The 22,874-nt window shown below is 42.6% G+C and overlaps 1 protein-coding gene across 2 annotated transcripts; it reads right to left on the reverse strand.

The window, feature by feature from the left end:
- Positions 1-855: 855 nt before the first annotated feature.
- On the reverse strand, positions 856-22,852 carry Lrrc52 (leucine rich repeat containing 52). 2 transcript variants are annotated; one of them, XM_070034055.1, is made up of 2 exons: positions 21,939-22,852; positions 856-1,183 (listed from the first exon to the last, which is right to left on the reverse strand). In XM_070034055.1, exons 1-2 carry the CDS (start codon positions 22,558-22,560, stop codon positions 858-860), a joined length of 948 nt encoding a protein of 315 aa, XP_069890156.1. In that variant the 5' UTR covers positions 22,561-22,852; the 3' UTR covers positions 856-857. The 2 variants fall into 2 exon arrangements, with proteins under 2 accessions (XP_069890156.1, XP_069890155.1); XM_070034054.1 differs by having other exon boundaries at positions 856-1,237.
- Between the last annotated feature and the right edge of the window lie 22 nt (positions 22,853-22,874).

The following is a 22,874-nucleotide window of genomic DNA, read 5'->3' on the forward strand; positions in this document are numbered from 1 at the left end:
ATGTCTTAGTCATACTTCCTAACTTTGGCAATCACCTCTGTATGCCTCAACCTGTTTTGTCTAAATAGAGTGAATCCTTGCTTATGTGGCTAAATGTTTCCTAGGAAGGAAGATCTGCATAGAAGAGCTGGATTGAGTGGGTGGGAGGGCTGTGCTACTAACCAATTGGGCTACCAGGGTCAGTTTAATCTGTCTAGGTTTCAGCTTTCCTTCCTTTCCTTTCCCTTCCCTACTCCCACTGAGTTTTTCTTCCCTCCCTCCCTTATTCTTTCCCTCCTTCCCTCCATTTCTCCCTCTTCTTCCTTCCTCCTTCTCTTCTTTCCTTCTTTCCTTTGGTATGGACACTTGGACCTCAGACCTCACACATACTAGGCAAACACTCTACCACTTGAGCTATGCCCCTAGGCCAGGCCTCAACCTTTCACTGTTAAACTATATTAATATTATATGATCATTGGTGTGTGAAGATGCCCGTGGACACATGTGTTAATCTTGGCTTCTCCTTCAAATTGTTTGCTTTTTGAGAAAGCTCTTAAATTTAGCGTTTCTTGCATCCTTTACTCAAGCACTTAGTTTGACTATCTAGTAGGTGCCCAGTAAAAAATAGTGGATTTATTTTAGGGTGGGCCTTCTCAGAATTCGGAAGAAGCTAACTACTTTTCTATACTTCCTTCTACCCCGTGGTGTTGAGTTTAAAAAGGTATCTTTAGGCTAGTGGAGCAGAAGGGGCCAACCTCTAAAATGACCATAAAACATTTTATTTATTTTACTGAGTGTCTACAATCTCTAAGACAGGGGAGGGCAGGAAAGAAAGCAAGAAGGCCAGAGATGACATAAGTTATTTATTGACCTCTGGCTTAAATCAGCTGAGGGAACCTACCAGAGGCAGAACTAGTCCTGGAATAAAAAATCCTCCTGGTGACTTCCACCCTATTTCCAGCCTCGTCTTCAGACTCATCCTCACTTGCCTTGCGGCTGGCATGCTGGTAGAGCACAGCACACACACCTGTGAGCCAGGCGGCCACAGTGCCAGCGGCGAAGATGCAGAAGCCGATGAGCAGCAGAAAGATGTAGTCCTGGCGGTCCAGGTGCGTGATGCACATGTACCGGAGTGGGTTCCCCACCTGTGTGATGGGCCACCCTGTCAGCTCTGAGGGCTCCATGCACGTGGCATTCTGATCATCTATGAAGAAGAACACAGCAGGCAGTGTGCTGAAACAGCAGAATTCCCAGGATCCTAAAGCCAAGAGGAGACTTGGGGGAGAAGTGGCCCTCTGGAATCCTAATGTTCAAAGTGTGCTCTGTGGCCAACAGCCTTAGACCCAGTTGGGCTGCATGGGAATGCCGAGCTTTGGCTCCTTGCCTGCTGGATCATGTCTCAGCCCCCTATCACTGGGGGAGGGGCTGTGGTATAATTTGGTGGCACATTGAAATTTGAAAAGGGCTGGGCCTCAGCTACTTCTTTCTCTGAGGTGGACCTGCATTTTGGTCATGAAAATCAAATTTGCTTCGTAAGGATTGTTACAGAAGGATAAAAACCACAGCAGGAGTCAGTAGGTTGGAAACTCAAGTAAGATACAGTGGAGGCCTGGGACTCCTCAGATGTCCAGCAAGGCTGTACACCTTTCTCCTTCCTTTCTTTTCTTTTTCTTTTTGGGTCCGGTCATGGGGCCTGAACTCTGGGCCTGGGCGCTGTCCCTCAGCTCTTCAGCTCAAGGCTAACACTCTACCACTTGAGCCACAGCGTCACTTCCTGCTTTTTTCTTTTTGCTTATGTGGTGCTGAGAAATCAAACCCAGGGCCTCATGCGGGCAAGGAAACTGCTCTACCACTGAGCCACCTTCCCAGCCACCCTGTCTCCCTTTTCTTGACCCAACCTTTTCTCTTTACTCTCTTTCTCTGTGCTTGTGCCTGTGTCCAGCAAGGGACCATGCTATGGTTTGGATTTGAAATGTCCCTGCAAAGGATCATGTGGTAAAGGCTTGGTTGCCATTGAGAGATGAGTGGGTCATGATGGTGCTAACCTCATTAATATCCCCAGATTAATCCATGGATTAATCCCCATTCAGTGGGTTGAATGAGCTGACTGTAACTAGTGGGGTGGATCCTTGTTGGAGGAAGTCTTATCATTGGGGCATTCCTTTGAAGGGCTTCTCTTATCCCAAGAATAGCCCCACTCCTTTCCTGGCCACATGAGGTGAGCAGCTTTGTTCCATGATGTGCTTCCTGCCATGACATTCTGCTTTAACAAAGGCTCAAAGTGATGAGGCCAAGCAACCATAGACTCAAAACTCCAAAACTATAAGCCAAAGTAAATACAGACCATTAGTGCCACCCAAGAGCATCACAAACCATTTGCTTCAACTCTGGGAGGCATGAGATTCCATGGAGATGTTTCTGATGCATTCTCTCTGTAGGAGAAAGCAGGGGATCTCAGGGTAAAGAAGTCACCAGAAGAAGCAATTCTGCTTCTCAGAGGTGGTACTGGCATTCACTGGCTGATCACATGGACCATATGAGTCTTTGGTCACTTTTAGCAGCTGACTCAGCTCCCTGGCTTCTCTGATCACCTTCTTATTTCTAACACCATGGACTTCAGTACACAGTGGAAAGAAAAGAGAGCTCAGGAGCCAGACAGATTAGAGGTCCAATCTAGATTGTTACTAGCTATTCTTGCAAACTTCAACAAGAGATTTTTACTCTTTGAATTCTACTCCTTCCTTTTACAAGTGCACAGAATAATACCTATTCTACTAATTTTTTTTTTTTTTTTTTTTTTTTTTTGTCAGTCGTGGGGCTTGAACTCTGAGCCTGGGCGCTGTCCCTCAGCTCTTCAGCTCAAGGCGAGCGCTCTACCACTTGAGCTACAGCGCCACTTCCGTATAATACCTATTCTAAGGGTAAAATAATACCAGTCCTCAGGGCAGCAGACAGGATTGATAGACACAGGTGAGAAGAGAGGCTAGCGAGCCAGATGTGCAGAATATTTGGTGCCTCATTCTTGGCCTTGCATTTTTTTTTTTGCCTTTACTTAAGCCACCATCCTGATGCCTGCTCAGTTTACTGCACTAGACTGTTGAGGTCAAGCTAGTGTTGAGACCAGGGCTTGAGAGAATCACTACAATCCTAAGCTTTGACTATGCACTGATTTACAAATTTTATCACAGGAATAGCTAGAGGTGGGGGTGGGAGAGTGGATGCCTAGAGAAATTTCATAAGAGGATTTTGGGTGGAGGGAGGAAGGAGTTGAGTTTGGGTGAGCAGAAAGGCTGTGGAAAATCTGTTCCACTGGATGCCATTGCTGATCCTTGCTTCTGTGTCAGAGCACCTATAGGAAAAGCACATCCCGGATGACAGCTTATGGAATATAATAGTGTGGCAGACTGACTGGCAGGGGAGACTGGGACCATGGAGGCTAAGCTAGCACAGGGGCTGTCAAATCACTATTAGCAACAATTACTGAGGAAAGGTGAGGAAGAAGGACCTAATAGACTGATTGTAGAAGGGTGCAGGGGGGGCAACCCTGCTCCAAGGGAGAGTATTGAACTGGAGGGGTTGGGGATTGGGGATGTGAAGAAGAAGAAACACAATTAGGCATGTAGACCTCTTTCTGGTCAGTGTGGCTGCAAGTCTTTGGGGGCTTTCCCAAAGGAGGCTCAAGAATGTAGCTGGGGCCAAAATTATACAAAAGCAAAAGTGCCAGAGACACAGGAAATAAAGAAAGAAAGAAAGAAAGAAAGAGAGAGAGAGAGAAAGAAAGAGAGAGAGAAAGAAAGAAAGAGAGAAAGAAAGAAAGAAAGAGAGAAAGAAAGAAAAGAAGGAAGGGAGGAAGAAAGAAAAGGAAGGAAGGAAGAAAGAAAAAGAAGGAAGGAAGAAAGAAAAGGAAGGAGGAAAGAAAGAAAAACAGAAAGAAAGAAAGAAAGAAAGAAAAAAGAAAGAAAGAAAAGAAGAAAAAAGAAAGAAAGAGGTGTATTTGAGAAAGGAAAACTGTGGGATTTTGAGGGTCTAAGCAGTGTGTGGGGGAGGGGTTAGTCTCATCCTATTTTTAAAAAGATTTAGCTTTTAAATTGGGGCTCTGGCGGCAGATCTGAGACTAAACATTAAACACACACTTCCCCACTTTGGAGCATTAACTTTGAAAGGAGCAATTAGGTAGTGATTTAAATGCATTGTTCGACTGCTGGGAAGAGAGGGCTGTGGGTGGCTCTGTTGGGAGGGAGGCCTGGGTTTTCTAGCACAGCGTTCCCCCTCTCCCTCCCACTATTTCCAATGCCATCACAGTTTGGATTCTCCCCTCCCAACCTTCCTGCTCCATGATTCCAAGTTTCCCAGCTCTGGCCGTTTCCCACATTCCTGATTATCTTCCCTGCCTGAATGAATACCTCTCAAAGTCTAGCTTTTCCTAGATATGCCCTGCCTCCAAACCCTCCCGCAATTCCCCTATGGGCCTCAGAATAACACTCAGCCCACATGGCCTGTGAGACAGAGCCTCTCAGCATCTCCTGGCCTACCCTTCCCATGGCACTGACCTGCCTTCCCAGTGTCCCCCCCCCCCCAATCCCCCTTTATACCAGTCCAATCAAACGACACACTCTTCTGTCAGTACATCTGGCTCTGGCCCCATCTTTAGCTACCTTTACTACACCACTGCTTTTGCATCAATTGCTTGTTGGTCCAGTTTTCTCAAGATCAATTTCTTCATCATCCTTTACTCCAAGGAGCAACAGTAGGATACTCTGTCCCCCAGCAGTGGCTCAGAGGATGTAATTGTTGCTACTCCTGAACTCATCCATAGCATTTCCTTGAATGCTTAGTGGTGACCTGCCATGTTCTACCTTACACAGTTGTTATTGACCTGAACATCTTTTCTCCTCATCAAGGCATCAGCTCAACTCTTGAAGGCATCAGCTATGTTGGATAATAATAATTATTATTAATAAGGGCAGTTATTTGATGACACTAATCTGAGATTTTCTAGTATTTTTTTTAATCATTCATTTTAGTTTAACTCTACTGGGGTTGAAAACATACTGTCAATTCTGATCCTCTGACTCTCTGTGACATTTTGCTTTATGGCTGCAGAAGGTCAATTTTAGTAAGTGTCCATGTATTCTGCAAAAGTAAACTCTTCTGAGTTATCGAGTACTTTGTTCTGTATATGTTCATTAGGTTATGGTTAGATCTAACCATTTTTTGTTGGTATTGGGTTTGAACTCAAGACCTTTAGTTTGTTAGACAGGTGTTCTACCACTTGTGTCATTCACCATTCTTTGCTTTTAGATTAGCTTTTGGAAAGGTCTGATCTTTTTTGCTTGGGGCTTGCCTCAGATCACAATCCTCCTACTTATGACAGGTAGACACCACCATACCCAGTTTGTCTGGTTGAAATGGGCGTCTCCCTAACATTTTGTCAGGCTGGCCTCAAACCATGATTCTTCTAATCTCTAATTTTTGTAAGTAGTCAGGATCACACATATGAGCCCTCATGCTTGCCTTTTCTAACCATTATTGACTTTTTAATCTATAAACATCTGTCATCTCTCAGTTACTTTAAGTTCCTATGAAGACATCACCAGTTATGATATGAATGTGTATTTGTATAATCCATTTAGTTCTATCAAGTTTTACTTTATGTTTTTTGAAACTATGCTATTAGATGCATAGAAAGTTGTAAGTGAAGTTTTGCCCTTCTATTGTTGAGGAATAGTTCTCATTTCTAGAAATGTGTCTTAAAGTATATTTTGTTGCTGGGTGCAGTGGTTTATACCTGTAATCTAGATACTCAGGATTGTATCTATCTATACACAAATGTACATGTTCATACACATATATTTTTTGGTCTAGCTTCCATAGATGAATATATATATGTGTATATATACACACACACAAACATATATATATATATGTACATATATATATATATATATATATATGTTTTTTGAGCTTTGTTTGTCTTGCTTGATATGATGTCCTCCAATTGCATTCAGTTTTCAGCCAATGGCATGATTTTTTTTTTTTTTTGGTTGGTCATAGGGTTTGAAATCTGGGCTTGGGCACTGTCCCTGCGCTCTTCAGCACAAGGCGAGCACTCTACCACTTGAGCCACAGCGCCACTTCAGGTTTTGTAGTGGTTATTGGAGATGAGTCTCACAGATTTTCCTGCCGGGGCTGGCTTTGAACTGCGATCCTTAGATCTCAGCCTCCTGAGTAGCTAGGATTACAGGCATGAGCCACTGGTGCCCAACTGGCATGATTTTATTTTTGTTTATGGCTATGCAATATTCCACAGTGTGGGTGCATCTATCTATCTATCCATCTATCTAGCTATCTATCATCTTTTTCACTCAGGGTGCTGGGCACCTTGGCTGATTTCTTCTTCTGACTATTGTGAACAACACTGCAATAAACCCTCCTTTTGGCTTTCTTCTTCTAATTTCATTTCCTTTTATTTAGCCTATTAGTCATACATTCTTCTATTATTCTGGTATGATGACTTTGAAGACTAAATACCCATCTACTGATCCTGGCATACTTAATGCATGATAATATCACATGAACCCATTTATACAATTCAGTTTTAGCCCTACTGTGGACCATCCACAGGTAGTTTGAAATAATCCCATGCTACAACAGTTCTCTCTGTCTTGTTGGTCTCCTTACCTCTCACACAGGGATTTCAGGTACTGCTGTGAATGCTGTGTACTATACAACTCCAGAGAGCTCCATTCACATTAGAGACAGGCCTTACAACCCTGTGAGATCTATTCCCTCAGCCTCCCTCCAGAGGGCTGAGGGCATCTGAGCCCCAGTTAAAGCTTCCAGGTACGATTACAGATGTTATTATTGTTTAACTTCTTGCAAATGGTTTCTAAAGAAACACAAACCTCTCCTTTGTTTATTTCTGCACCAAGCATATAGTTCACAGGCATAAATGTCTTCTAGAAGCAGATGCGTGGAGGAACCAAGTTTCTATTAGTGCAAGGGCTCAGGGGGTTACAGTCTTGAAATCAGAGGTTTTGGAAAGAACTACTGTTTTCTTTGGTTTGCAGAAGGGACCATAGTTTTATGAAGGGGTGTGCTGAAGTGTTCCTAGTGATATGGGGTCTAAAGAAGGTAGGCCCTGTGCAAAGTTCTCTGAGTTCCTGCCCTGATGACTGCTCAGGAACAATGATGACTACTAGGGTGGGGGATGGAAAACCTCAAAGGGAATGACAGTGTACAATGAGAGGAAGGGACTTCTCCAAATGGCAGAACACAAAGAGAAGCCTAATTTCCTCATTTCTCCTCATTAGGTCCTTGCTTATGTCAACATGATTTGTATATGCATGTGCTCTTGTTTTCTTCCATCTAAATTAGGTCTTTATCAAGGAAAGCAGCTTCTCGTTGCTTGATCATAAACTATGGAGTGGTGAAGTTTTGTCGGTTCTGATTTCTGGGAGCATCCTCCACGCCTATAATGAATCCTAACAGACTGGAGCTCACAGTCTTTACACTGAATGATCGCATTAAGTGTTATTTGTCAGCACCAAATCTTAGGGTCATCGTCCTTGACATGATACTCAGAGCTGGGCATGAGAGGAACATAGATGACTTGGCCAACCTTCATTACAGTCTACTAGCTGAATACTACCCCATGAGGGCCTGAGCAGGAGTCAGTGAGCTGAGGGGAATGAAGTCCCTACAAGGCAGGAATGGATGGTCTGCATGTCCAAGTAGGAAGGTCAGTCATGACCTGTGAAGTGTACTTCTCTGGTTCCAGAGGACAGAGGAGGTGAGACATAGGCGAGAGCTTCAGGCTAAATGCTGTAGGCATGATATCAGATGTTATCTCCAAGCACTGTTGGAGATCAGAGACCCTATTCCCCCCCCCCCCTTTATATCCTAGTGCCTGGCACATAGTAGATAATCAGTAAACGTCTGCTGAATGTATACATAAAAGAATGGATTATTCTCTTATAGTACTTCCTAAACTACATGTTTTTTGCCTGCTGTTTCAGACAGATTACACAACTGGAATTTGAAAGGATTGCTACTCTATTCTGTGGTCCAGAGATGATCCCCTAGAAAGGAAACTAGACTGAGCTTTAGTCTTTTGTATGACTTGTTGCTTATAATCATGACGTATAGGCAGAAATTTTTCTTTTCTCCAAAATACCTTCTTGTGTGCTTGCCAGGACCTAGAATTCTGTCAGCAGGAGATAAAAACCTTTCATTTCGCCAATAAAACAAGACAAAGTGTAAAGTCTTCTGATAACTGAATTTCTTCACAGAGGTGAGCCTCTGCTTCGGGCTTCTAGAGTAGGTATGAGAGAGAGGGAGTGAGCTGCCATGGCACAGCATGGGGAGATGGTATGAGGAGGTTCTTGAGAGCTAAAGGCAAATTCTAGTTTCTAGTGAGAGCTTGACCTTGAGATGGATAGGCTAATAACTACTCATAAGCCCAGAAAAATCAGATACTGGATATTTGTCCTCATGGATAACAATCAGTTAAAAAGTCCAGAAGGTTGGGCTGGGAAGGTGGCTCAGTGGTAGAGTGCTTGCCTTGCATGCATGAAGCCCTGGGTTCGATTCCTCCACGCCACATAAGCAAAAAGAAAAAAGCAAAAAGCCGGAAGTGGCGCTGTGGCTCAAGTGGTAGAGTGCTAGCCTTGAGCTGAAGAGCTGAGGGACAGCGCCCAGGCCCAGAGTTCAGGCCCCACGACCCGACCCCCCCCCAAAAAAAAAAAAGTTCCAGAAGGTGAAGGCCAGGCAGAGACCTGGGAGTCCTCCTTGCTGCTTCTCCTTGGTCACATATTCATACCACATGCATACACTGTCAGTGCTATCCTCCAAATATATCCTTGTTCTTAACTATTCTCACCATGTTTACCTAACCCTGGTTACAGCCACCATCCTCCCTTGCTTGAACCATGTGACCCTCCTGACTCACGCCTCTCCTTGATATAGCAGTGGGAGCAATCTGTCAGTCACACAATCTGTCACTTCCAGGGCCTCTCATCATACTTAGAATAAAATCAAAAGTGCACTATGGCTTATTACCCTATGTGATCTGGTCTCTGGTTAATTTTCTCCCTTATTCTTTTCCTTCCTCCAGCTTCTTCCTTCCGCTCTAGATATTCTCTCTGTATAGGGAGATACTCCGCTACCTCATGTCCTATTCCCTGGCATGCTCCTGTCTTTCTTTGTTCTCTGCTCAAATGTCACCTCCTTGGGACCACCTGACTTAATGTATGTGCATTGTTCCTGATCCCAGGTGCCTAACATGTACTTAAATTTTCCTTTGGTACTTGTCATTGCCCGAATTAATGCCATATGATTATTTTCTTTTCTTTTTTTTAAAATTTAATTTAATTTTATTTGTGAACATACTGTACAGAGGAGTTACAATTACGTGGGCAGGATAATGCGTACATTTCTTACCAAGCATTGCAGCCTCCTCCTTTGTTTGCCCTTCACATCCCTTCCCAGCCTCCCCCCTCCCCCCCAATCCCAATCCTTCTCCTTCCCCCCCCCCCCCCGTACCTACGTTGTAAAGCTAGTTTTGGACATGACAACTTGTACTTCTCATTGTTGCAACAGGTCCACCTGTATCCTTAAACAACTGGTTTTTCCCCATCTCCTCCACAAGTTATACTGACATCAAATATAGTGAAAGCAGGGGTTATACTGTGGGGGAAGGATATACAAAGCAACAAAGAGATAATCTTATAAATGCGTTAGAAACACATGCATGAAAGAAAAAAACATTAAAATACACATCTAAGGGTTCATTTTCCTGACATCACATTATCTGACCTTTTCCGCTTGACTCATACATATCATATGATTATTTTCTTCCTTGCCTATTAGTTAGGTTCCACAGCAGCAGGTCTGCTTACAGGCGCTGGCACCTAGGAAGTGCTAAGTAACTATCAATGAATGAAGGCACTCAGGTGCAGGCTGGACTCCCTAACCCTCATAAATGTCAAGTGGGGATAATTACATCCAACCTCATCTTGGTCAAATGCTGTGGTCAAAGCATCTTGGCCATTAGATGAAAATATATCCACAATTACAAGGGTTTATCTAATTTGACTTTAAGTTGGACCTTAACCATATTTAAGTTGTATGCATCATATGTGGTAGTCCTTTCTTTTGTTAGGTTGAGGGGAAGGCCAAATCTATTCTGGGATATAAAAAGATGTCGCTGTGTATGGGCCACTCATTGTTAGGTGCTGTCTACATTATGTTATTTTGAAAGATTTAACTCCTCCTCCAATGCTGTGACACTCCCCACACCCCATGTCAGTCTACTTCCTGTGGATGATGGCCACTGCTTTTGTCTTGAAGTCCTACTGCTCTACCATTGTCTGCATCCCACTGGCACTTAGAATCTCCCCCAGGCTACTGAACTCTTCACTTTACGACATTGTCAGCAGTTTGGCAGTGTTCTCCATGTAAGTTATTTTATTTTGTTTTCATCATAACTCATGGGAGTAGGTATTTTCTGGACAAGACATCTGTTTCATGGTGGTTTTCCTCATGGTCAAATGGTTGGGAAGTGAGAGATGTAGGACTAAAAACCAGGTAGTCCAGGGTTGGAGGTGTAGCTTGATGGTAGAGTATTTGCCTGGAACAAGAGGCTCTGGATTTGATCTCCAGCACTGGAAAATAACAACAGCTACAATAACAAATGGCAGCAGAATACAAACTCCTAAGTCTGAATCTAGACTTAGTTTTGCCTTCTCAATGAAGATGTAAGCATCTTAAGAACAGAGGCATATTTCATTATTGCCTGATAGGACTAATGCTATAGAAGCATCATAGATAAATCAGTGATACTATATACTTTGGCAGAAAGCCATTTTTTGTTACTGAGGCTCTCAAATGGGTGCATCAATCATACTGGTCCCACAGTTGTCACACTTGTCTGTCTAGGCTTATCCTTACTTCTTTCTCTGTAGTCCTTGAGGAAAGAGATGTACCATTGCCTCTCAAGGCCTTCTCTTTTTATTTTTAAGAAAACTATTCATTTAATTATTTATTCTTGATCATATTTTGTATATTTATTTTTGTTTAAGTAGTTGTACAAAGGAGTTGCCATTCAACAAAGCAGTTAATGAATACACGCATCTTGGTCAATGTTATCCCTTTGAATATTCTCATTCTCCTTCCTAAACAGACTTGTACTCAGGCCTGGGAACTGTCCCTGAGCTGCTTTGTTCAATGCTAGTGCCTACCACTTGAGCCACAATTCCACTTCCAGATGTTTTAGCAATTAATTGGAGATAAGAGTCTCAACAAATTTTCCTGCTTGGGCTGACTTTGAACATGATCCTCCAATCTCAGCTTCCTGAGTAGCTAGGATTTCATATGTGAGCCACTAGTGCCTAGCCTGCATTGGATTTTTTTTTTTTACTGCATTCTCCCCCCCCCCTTTTCTTGTCTTCATTTGTCTAACCCATTCCTTTGCCTATACCACCCTGCCCTTTTCAAATACCCATGTCCTGGGATCAAGGCCTCCTCTCACTTCACTTATTCTCTAATCCCTCTTGTATTTTCTCCCTTTTTCTTTCTATCAGCAGATAAACAAATGGTTGAGATCTACTTCCTCCTAAAATATACTCTTGCTTAACTTCAGCTATCATTCTATCACCATCTGTCCATAGCCATACCTCCTGTAAAGACAACATATTATTTACTCCTTCACTTGCTTGCACTACCCCAAGGCATCAGAAACTTGTTGGTAACTCTTCTGAGATACAGTTTTTGGTGCTTCCTGACCTGCTTCTGTTGTTTGAATCTTGGCCTCCATGCAGTTCCTATTTTCTAATTTCTTTTACCTATCAATATGATGGCATTCCCCAGAGTTTCTGTGCATGGCCATTCCATTTTCATATTCTAAAATCTCTCTTTTTTTATTGTGAAAATACTGTACAGAGGGTTACAATTACATGGGCAAGATAATGAGTACATTTCTTATCAAGCATTGTAGCCTCCTCCTTTGTTTCCCCTTCCCATCCCTTCCCATCCTCTCCCTCCCGCTCCCCCCCAAGCAGAAAAGGTCAGATAAGGTGATGTTAGGGAAATGAACCCTAAGATATGTATTCAAATGTTTTTTTTTCTTTCATGTGATTGTTTCTAACACATTTATAAGATTGTTTCTAAAGTGTCTCTTTTGGCTGACCTCATCTTATGTTTGGTTACAGTGGTCACTAGAGACAGAGTGATCTCCATGACAGTGATATGTCATGCCTTATTCTCTATTCTGAATTTCAGGCTGAAGCATCCAAATGCCACTAGCTTCAGAGGAACCTCCTACTCAGTAAGTTCAACATAAGCCTTGGTTTCTCCCTAACTTCTACTGCCCGAGCATTGCTAGATTTTGGATGTTGAATGTTCCACATAGGTCTCTATGTTGAGGCTTTGTCCCCAGGGTAGCATTATTGGAAGGTCTTCAGGTTATTGGGACACAATTTCAAAGGGGATTGTGGGGCCCTGGCCCCTTCCTCTTTGTCTTTGCTCCCTGACTTATGATATAAGCAGCTTTGCCCTACCATGTTCTCCTGTCACGATGTGCTGTCTTGCCACAGGCCTAAAAATAGGGCCAATAATTGTAGAATAAAATCTTGAAAACTGTGAGCCAAAATACCCCTTTTCTCTTTGTAAGCTAGTTATCTTGGGTACTTTGTTACAGTGATGGGAAGCTAGCTGATACAAGTCTCTTCCTCAGAGAGGCATCCACAGTGGTTCAAATCAAAGTCTTTACAGGTATTGTTGATTTTTCCCTTGCTTTTTATTTTCCATATCTCATTTAGTAAATTCATAAATAGTTACTGAGCATTTTCTCTTGTGCTAGTTTCTGAAGATTCACATATAAAGTCACAGAGCTTCTAGTTTAGCAAGCAAGACAGAAATGAAACTAGCAAAAATTTACTAATTACTAAAAAAATTGTTCCAGAGGCTTCTTAGGGAGTATAAGGAGCAAGGAGAGGGTCTAGTTCAGTTCTCAGTCTTGTTTCTCAATTTCAGATGTTTCCTCTGACCTGTCTTCACACCTCCATCCCCACTGATGCTGTAGGCCCCCATATTCTATCACCTAGATGCCTACAGGAGCTTTTCCCCCCCTAGCACTGCCTTAAAACTTCCTCATGTCTCAGAGCTTTGAAGGTCCTTCATGACTGAACTCCTGTTTCTCTCGCTGCATCCACTTTGCTTGATTCCTCCAGGATGCAGAGCTCTTTACTTCTAGAGATAAGAAAAGTGAGGTTGGTTGCTTGACAAGACTTGTACGGCCGTGTTTCAGAGGCCTGAATGATTCTGGGGGAGCTATGGGGCCATGAGGAGGGCTCTGGTGTTTCTGAGGTTGAAAGAGCCTTAGATCAAATACTCTCAGGGATCCCACCTGGGCCAAGTTAGGGAGGCTATCAGAATCATCTAGAACCCTGCCCAATGCTCACATGCTGGCCTCTTGCATTCCTGCTTGGATTTTTTTTTTTTTTTGGACTACTGATTCAGATGACCTCTCATTGTCCTCTACCAGCTACTCTACCAGAAGCTACTATTTTAGGCCAGAGGAGTTTGTTGTAAGGTAAGTAAGTCAGGCTGACAGAGCAGTTTACAGCTTTGGGACTATCTGGTACCCAGCCACTTGATTTTTTTTTTTTTTTTTGTCTTCATTTCAATTTCCCTGATTGAAGAGGAGGGTTAGGGTTAATAGCAGATTAGGATGAGGACCTGAATTCATTCTGGAAATCTGAGTTTTGGCAGGTGACTTTGTACTTGGTGAGTTGAAATGGGGCCATTATCCTATTAAAGTCATCTTAACACAGGAAGAAATGGCCTTGAAATGAAACTAACATATTCTTTGCTCGAAATGCCCTCAGAATGACTTGGCCCCGAAGCTGCGCATGACCCAAGCCATCTGCTTCCTGTGGATGTCCCAGGATGCCGTTGTCTACACGCCTCTGCAGTTCTCTTGCCCAGACTCTTCCTTGATGTTTAGGCCATACCATCAAGTTCAGTTAGGACTAAGGACTGTAATTTAACAGCTGACACAGAGGTACCTTCTGTTCTCAAACTGCCCCATTCCTACTCCCTGGTAGCCTGTCTTGTTATGAATTCTGAATACTGTGTTTATTGTCAAATTGTAAGTACCCCTTAAAGGAGATAGTTCAGAAAACATTATTAGCCATTAATCTCAGAGAAAATCGGCTTATTCAGCAGTTGAAGCAGCCCTGGAAGCACCAGAATACAGGACATTGCCATAGGCTTTCTGAAAAGTGGTTTACAGACACTTAGGCTGGCAGTTCAGTGAATCAGAATCGCAGAATGTAAGGCCTGGGATGCTTTGAGGTCCTCTTTTTGAGTAGTAGGAGGAAAGTAAAGAGAAGAGACTGTTGAGATAGAGACATTGTTCTAGCTAAGTTGAATTTAGTGAAGACAGGAAGTGTGAGAGTGTAGGAGGAAGAAGGCTGGATGTGGTGGTGCTCGCTTGCACTTCTAGTTTCTCAGGAGGCATAGGTAGGAGGATTGAAATCTAAGGCCAGCTCCAGGCAAAAATGCTTGATACTCTATCTGCAAATAGTGGAAGGACAAAAGGCTGGAAGCATGGCCAAATGGTAGTGCCCCTGCCTAATAAGCACAAGGCAGTAAGTACCTTCCTGTACTCCTCCCCACCTCCCCTGCCCCCCCCCCCCCAAATTACAGGAGTTAAGAGGCTGTCTGCTTCTTAATTGCTTTTCCTAATTATGTGGCCTCAATATTTTCACTAGGAACACCTTTATCTCAGTGCTCTTACCCATCTGTACTTAGTCAGCAGGTACTCTGTTTAATAAAACTGTTCACCAATTGTGAGTGTCTTAGCTTCCTATTTAGGTCTGCAGTCTGCCAGCTAGAAGAGACCTTTGAGAGCTTCAAATCCTGCTCCCTTGTTCTAGGCAAGTGCTCTATCAGTGAGCCATAGCCCCATTTAATTTAATTTATTTATTTGTCAGTCATGGGGCTTGAACTCTGGGCCTGGGCACTGTCCCTCAGCTCTTCAGCTCAAGGCTAGCACTCTACCACTTGAGCCACAGTGCCACTTCTGGCCTTTTCTGTTTATGTGATGCAGAGGAATTAAACCCAGGACCTCATGCATGTGAGGCAAGCACTTTACCACTGAGCCCCCTTCCCAGACCTGCTCCTTCATTTTAAACTCAAGAAAAGTGAGAGACTCAAAGTGGGGAAGTAACAATCTCAAAAATCACAGTAGGATTGTTATGACCAGGACAGGTCTTCTTGGCTTTTAACTCTATTTGTGTCTCTTGTATTCCTAGGACAACTTATTAAATACAGGAAATAAATAAAACTATACAACATTCTATTATGATGTTGGCACATATGAGCATATAGTAAACGTTATAGAGTGACATACAGTGATGTGCTTTATATCAAAGAAATATAGTACTGATGAAAAATACTGAACTTGGATGTCAGGATATCTCTGTGCTGGGTTAGAGCAGAAATCACCTGCCAGTGAAGATACTTGTTATGGTCAAATATGAAATCTCCCCAAGTATCTCATGTGTCTTGGTCTACAATGAAATGTTCACACATGGTTCTAGGGGAAAGTGATTTCATCATGACCTAATGAGTGGATTTATCTGTTGATAGACTCACAATTTAATGATATTTATTGGGAGGTGATAGAAATGAGTTACATGGAGGAAGCTGATTGCTGGGGGCATGTCCCTGAAAGGTACACTGTGTCTTAAATCTCTCGCATTTCCTCTTTCTGCTTCTTGGCCACCCGAGGTGATCAGCTTTGCTTCAACGCACTCTTCTGCCATGATGATCTGCCTTATCACAGACCATCAACCAATGGAGCTATCCAACCTATGGACCCAAAGCTCTGAAACTGTAGGTGAAGATAAATATTTGCCACAATAACGACAACAACAAAAAAAATGGACTGATAGATACAACTTTAGATTCTAAAGTTCTAGCTTAAGCATCCTGAATTAATAGGCTGCCCTGACCAAGATGCTAGCACTTTCCCTGTGTGACACAGTGTCTCACGTGGATAGTAGCTACTGTACTGGATACCACATGTATAAACAGTTTCCACCATTGATGTCCAAACTTCTTTTGGACGGCACTGAACCACTGGCTGTGGAGAGGAAGCCAAGTTCCTCATGTTCAGGAGCTTAGCACTCTTGAGTTTTTGAGAACACCTTGGGAGGCATTCAACCCTGTCCTGCTACAGAAAAAAAAATCTCCTAAGAATTCAATTGCCACTCTCACCTTCAAATAGCATTGATGACTGGAAAAATTATAGCTTAAGCCAAGGATTCATTCATCTACTTGCTAACCTGGGCTAAAATAAAATGGAATGCATGTGTCTGTTTTAACCCTGTACTGATCATAGAGCAGTGTGGTAACTGACAGATAATATACCTCCTATTTCTGCTATTTATTTATTGCATTTGGAAAGGGAATATGTGAACTCTTTGAAGACGAATACTTTCCATTACACATGGTTGGTATGTTAGTGGGGAGTTCCTTTTGAGTTAGACCTTAATAGTAGCACTGACTATCCTGTTAGGTTGAAAAAGTTTCAACATTTCCAGCATAAACATTTGGCTCCCTCTGTACCTCTTCATGGGCAGACTCTGATACAAAATGAATTAAGGAAATGGAAGGAGATATTATTACCTTCCCATCCTTTTTTCTAACTCTCTTCCATTTCCTTTCAGGACTTCTGTTTCCTTCAAAGTTCCCTACCACTACAGAATTAACCTTGCTCAATTTTCTGAGAACTCATTACACCCCTGATATGAGAGCTGGTAAAGTCATAAAGCACATGTATCATTCTTTCTAGAAGTTCAAATAGTTTTTCAAGGTCCTCTTTAAGCTTATGACATTTGGGAAGGGGTACTTAGAAAAGGAGGACAATTTCGTCTCACAAGTAGGGGGCAGATTGGGAGATATTGGCACAAAGGTATTGCTCAGTACTCTTAAATCACGAAAGTGTACTGTTTCTTCTTTTTCCAAGGCCTGTTGACCCACAGTTGGACTGAATTCTTTGTCTTCATCTACATGTATAACACTATTTATCTGTACCTGTCTCTCAAAATGTGACTTCTGTTGGGAAGCGCTGTAAACTCCAGATTCAGGTGACTCAGGAGCAGACACCTTGCTGATGTTGGTTTAGTCTTGAGACTTACAGCTCAGACTGATACCAAGCCCTGGTTTGGTTTCCAGTTTGTTCTCCGGGGTCTGGATTCCTGAATTTATAACTTATGAAGTACTCACTTCCTCTGGGATTCACATTGTACTATTTCCTGTGGATTAGAGTCCTAACACCTGCTACTCATCTTTCCTATATATTGTGTATAATCCACCCTGCCTACATCTTTCCAGTCCTGTCTTCTAGAGAGAATAATGCATTGTCTTAGAGTTCCACACGAGCCTTTCTGAAGTCTGCTCCTTGATTAGAGGACTGCTTGACTTCCGACTGCTACTTTCTATTTAATATCTTAGATTTTTCTTACATCTACCAGTCACTTGTTTATTGAGTGCTTATGGTGTGTCAAGCCTGATGTTAATAACAGTTCATAAATGTTCTCATTTCATCATTATGACAGCTGTAGGTAGGTTGGTTCTATTATTATCCCTGTCTTAAAGATAAGGAAGTTGAAGTTCAGAGAGGTTAAAGAACTTATCTGGGCTGGGTGCTGGTGGCTCACACCTGTAATCCTAGCTACTCAGGAGGCTGAGATCTGAGGATCACAGTTCAAAGCCAGCCTAGGCAGGAAAGTCTATGAAACTCTTATCTCCAACTAACCACCAGAAAACTGGAAACGGTACTGTGGCTCATGTGGTAGAGCTCACCTTGAGCTGAAGAGCTCAGGGACAGGGCCCAGGCCCAGAGTTAAAAAAAAAAAAAAAAAAAAAAAAGAACTTATCTAGTATCCTACAGAGAGTAAATGGAAGGGCTAAGATCATAACCCTAGCCTCTTTCACTCCAAAACCTGAGTTCTTAACACTGTCCCTGTTTCCTGCATGGCACCTGTCACCCATCATTGGTAGCTGTGGCTGACCTGAGTGCATTTCTAGGCAGTACTGGCTTCTTTTTCTTTTGTTTAGCTTTGTTGTACCTGACTAGATGCAGATGACCTGGAATCATCCATACACTCTCTCCACATATAGTCCTGGGGTTCTGGGTTAGTTATATCTATCAGTACTTGTTTGGTACATTAAAAAGGATGAAAGATAAACTGAATGGTAGCATTACTTCACTCCCTTGCTTTATAAGAAATGTGTACATACCGGCATCCAGCTGTCACATTGCCCTTTAGTGCTAAAATTTTCCAGGGCTAAAGTATAGTATCTTTTGGGGTCTAATGTGAACCTGTTTTTAAACTGGATTCTGCTTTGCAAACAACCATGTTGCTCTGCTTATTTCATAGAAATTCTTTCTCTATTCAGAAATGTGGGTACATGTGGAAAGATGTGTAGGCTGCATTCTAGACCATGCCAAGATCACCTTTTTAGCAAATGCGGTAGAGATAGGTGGCATTAGGTTCAAAGATATTAATGATCAACGTCAATAGTGTTCAATGTCAATAGTGATATTTCCAGCCAACAGAATCATTATAGGAGGATGATGAAATGAAATATCTTCTTTTACATGGAAGTCTGGCTGAAGGACAAGAGAAGCATCTAGTGAATTTTGCTGTGTGTTCAGCTGTGTGTGTTTGTATACAAGTTATATCTTTACATTTATATGCGTATGTATATTGTGTATAGATAATTTGTAAGCAGATATGTATGTATATTTGTATACATGTGTCTATGGTGCATGTATATGTATACCTCTGTATTTGTTTACATGTGTGTATTCAAATGGTTTGTATGTGTATACTTGCATGTGTGTTTATGTGCATACTTGTGATTATGCATAGGTATATGTGTGTATGCATGAATAAAGGCTCTAGTGAGAGCAAAAATGGAGGGCTAGAGTCATAGGTAGATTATGGTGAAACCTGGGTTTGCAAGGGAATATCCTAATGAGTTTATGATGGATAGTGCGTTATTCAAGGAAAATTATTTTGGGTAAGTTCCATGTGGCAGCCAGGTTAGAAATAAAGCTGAATTGTAGATGCTATGGCCATGACTTTGTTGGTGGGAGTGTAAACTTGTTCAACCACTTTGGAAAGTAGTATGGAGGTTCCTCAAAAGACTCCACATAGAGCTCCCCTATGACCCAGCAATCCCACTTTTGGGCATTTACCCAAATGTTTACAAACAAGACCACACTAAAGCTACCAGCACAACTATGTTTATTGCAGCATTATTTACTATAGCTAATATATGGAACCAACCCAGATGCCCCTCAGTAGATGAATGGATCAAGAAAATGTGGTATATATATATATATATATATACACACACACACACACACACACACACACACACAATGGAATTCTATGCCTCCATCAGAAAGAATGACATTGCCCCATTTGTTAGGAAATGGAAAGACTTGGAAAAAATTATATTAAGTGAAGTAAGCCAGGCCCAAAGAAACATAGATCCCATGGTTTCCCCCTTATTTGCAATATCTAGTATATGTCTGAGTCAAGCAGAAAAGGTCAGATAAGGTGATGTTAGGGAAATGAACCCTAAGATATGTATTCAAATGTTTTTTTCTCTCATGCAATTGTTTCTAACACATTTATAAGATTATTTCTTTGTTGCTTTGTATGTTCCTCCCCCACAGTATAACCCCTGCTTTCACTGTATTTGATGTTGGTATAATTTGTGGAGGGGAAGGGGAAAAACAAATCGTTTAAATAGGGATACAGGTGGACCCATTGCAACAATGAGATGTACAAGTAGTTATGTTGAAAATGAACCATACAACTTTGGAGAGGGGGGGGAGGATGAGAAGGGATGGGAAGGGGAAACAAAGGAGGAGGCTACAATGCTTGATAAGAAATGTACTCATTATCTTGCCCATGTAATTGTAACCCCTCTGTACAGTATTTTCACAATAAAAAATAAAAATATTAATCTTATCCTCTTTCACAGGCTGAATTTAAGAGTTTGTATAATATGAGAGAGAGAGAGAGAGAGAGAGAGAGAGAGAGAGAGAGAGAGAGAGAGGCCATGTATGAAAACAGTCAAAGCTGTAAAGTTCTATAGAATATAAATGAGCTTGGGCTCATTCAAATTTTAGAATAGATAACAATAGTGAACTAGAATAATGAGACCATGTTTCTGCCTGAGTTGGCCAAGCAGGTTTCCCCAGGCTACCAAACAGCAAAGAGATGAGCAGATTAGCAGTTGTGGGGTATATGTGCAGGGGCTTACTGGTCAGTGGATGGAAGCTTTGCCTGTCTCAAATATCAGTATTCATTCATGAGAAATTTATGAGCTTGATAAGGTAGATACTCCCCTCTAATGTCTTTGAAAAACATGCAGTGAAACAGACCTGGTTTATAATACTTTCCATTATGGATTAAACTTAAGAGTCAAGGAGTCCAAAGTAGTCAGCCTGACAATTCTGAGAAGATGCAATTGTACAAGCTGAAAATTGACTATGGGAAAATACATAGGGAGGAAGTGGTAGGCTCAGGGGCTATGGGAGAAGCCAACCAACTTCACCCTTCAGCTAGGGCAGGAGGATGCCATAGCAAAATCATGGACACTGTTCAAGGAAAAGTCACATGTAAGTCTGGTATGGTGGTACATCTACCAAAGCTACTTCCTTTGGTTTGTAACAGCTAAGTCTGAAATGTCTGGCATCAGGGTCAGCTGCCTAGGGCATAGAATTTAAGGAGGCACTCATTCTCAGTACATTCATTCTCAGTGCCTCCTTAAATCTTGCATCCTAGGATTCTCTCGGGCTTTACTCTAGTCCAGGCCCTACCTAGAAAACCTTTTAAGGCATGCCCACTGGGAGGCCAGGAGAGGCATTTTTACTTGGCATTATCACAGCTTCCTTTACCCCAGTTCTTGAAGTCCATCATTTTGGCCAGGAGTATTCCTAAAACATTTCCTCAGTGGAACTAACTTCATCAGTGCTCTGGGATTTCTCTGAGGAGCTACTTCTTATTTGTCTGAAGTTCTCACTTGGCTGGGTTGCAATGCTGTAAGTGCAGAAGACGCATGGAGGATAGGTAGGATAGGGAAGTCGGGATGGGGACAGTAGACAGAGGGACAGTAACTAGCTAGGAATCTCTCAGGTGAGATCTGAAAATTTGCCAGTAACCTTGGAATCTCCCTGCTCAGCACTGTGGCCTGTTTCCACAGATTCATGCTATTTATTCCCTGCTTCCTTATGAGATCAGTACTGTGAAACTAAATCTGTTATCAAAACATTTCTTCTTCTTCCTCTCCTCCCTCTCAGTCCAGGCAGTTTCCGTGCCTCTCCTTCCATCTTGCTGAACTTTCCCTTCTATACATCATACTCCTGTTGGATCCTTGACCGCTTATAAAAGGCTGAATTTACTTTTCAACTCTGGGAAAAAATTCAATCACTACATTAATCAGATTAAAACAAGTTAATGCAATATACAGTATCCTTGTATTACTTTATCACTGTGCAATTATAGTCCTTTATCATTTCCACACCATACATCATGTTGTTTGGCACACCATATATTGGATAATATTAATGTCCTAACTTTATGGGTCAGGAAACTGAGGGGCAGAGAAATGGTGAGTTTTCCAAAGGCAGATAACTTATAGGAGGCAAATTTGGACCAGAACTCAGGTCTTTGGATTCCTATTCTTGACTCTTTCCACCAAGCGTATATTGCTGCTCCAGTCAACTCAGAATGATTTTAACCAGCTCAACCTAACCTTTTCTCCAAGTCTAACCCCCACCCCTCCTTTTTGGCTTTGCCTTTTCTGAAATCAATTCCTCCTACTCCATTATATTTCCCCCTCACCCCCTCCAATCAATCCCTCACCTGGGTGGTCCAGAGGGGACACTAGTAAATAGATGGCGAAGTCCAGGAAAGAACAGTTGCACTTCCAGGGGTTTCCACTCAGATACAGGGTCTGGAGCACCACAAGGTGGTGGAAAGCAGTGCGATCCAAGGTCTGCAAGCCGGTATTTCTGAGGTCTAGGTACCTCAAAGAGCTGGTGTTGGCAAAGGTGTACTTGTCAAGAAATAACAGGTGAGGGTTGTTGGCAATGTTCAGCTGTACCAAGTTGCTGAGCACTGAGAAACTGAATGGGGAGATGGAGGTCAGGTTGTTGGAGCTGAGGTCAAGATAGATGAGTCTGAAGACCCCGATGAAGGTATAATCCAGCACTTCTCGAATCCGGTTGTTGTGACAGTCCAAGTAAACAAGGTCACTGAGGAGGCTTAGTTTCATAGCTGGCAAACTAGTGATTCTGTTGTCCTGCAGGGACAGCCGCCGAGTGTTCAGAGGGATGTCCAAGGGGTATTCTGAGAGCTGCATCCCTATGCAGGCCACTTCTTGGTCTTGACACTGGCAGTTATTTGGACACTTTGACCCTGATACCAGCCCCATCCCAAAGGAAAACAGTAACCAGCCGGGGCCAGGGCCTGAAGTAAGGGGCATAGTAAGCCAGGATTCCCCTCCTTCTACCTTGCTGCGGCAGATAGTCCTTGTCCCTCTGACTCAAAGTCTTCTGAGGGGTGGGGCGGGGCAGGGGAGGGACACTGGAAAGAACTGTAACACTTTAGCTTTGTGCAAAGCAATTTTCCATTACAGGAGAACTGAACAGAAGTTGAAACGCGAGGCCTGGTGCCCTGCCGCCAGCTTGGTAGCTGTGTGGCTTGCTCGCTCAGTCCCAGACTGCTGCTGGAAGCTTGCCTGCTTGGCAGCTTTGAAAGGTCTCACCCTTCCCCTGCCTTTGCAAGTGAAGGGGAGCC

Source organism: Dipodomys merriami, unplaced genomic scaffold (assembly GCF_024711535.1).
Source record: "Dipodomys merriami isolate MVZ:Mamm:240054 unplaced genomic scaffold, mDipMer1.0.p SCAF_24, whole genome shotgun sequence".
Lineage (NCBI taxonomy): Eukaryota > Metazoa > Chordata > Mammalia > Rodentia > Heteromyidae > Dipodomys > Dipodomys merriami.

Coding starts and splice junctions, on each gene's coding strand:
- Lrrc52 (XM_070034054.1), bottom strand. CDS start 22,560: ATGCCCCTTACTTCAGGCCCTGGCCCCGGCTGGTTACTGTTTTCCTTT. Junction 1,238..21,938: donor GTCCCCTCTGGACCACCCAG/GTGAGGGATTGA, acceptor TCTTGGCTTTAG/GATCCTGGGAATTCTGCTGT.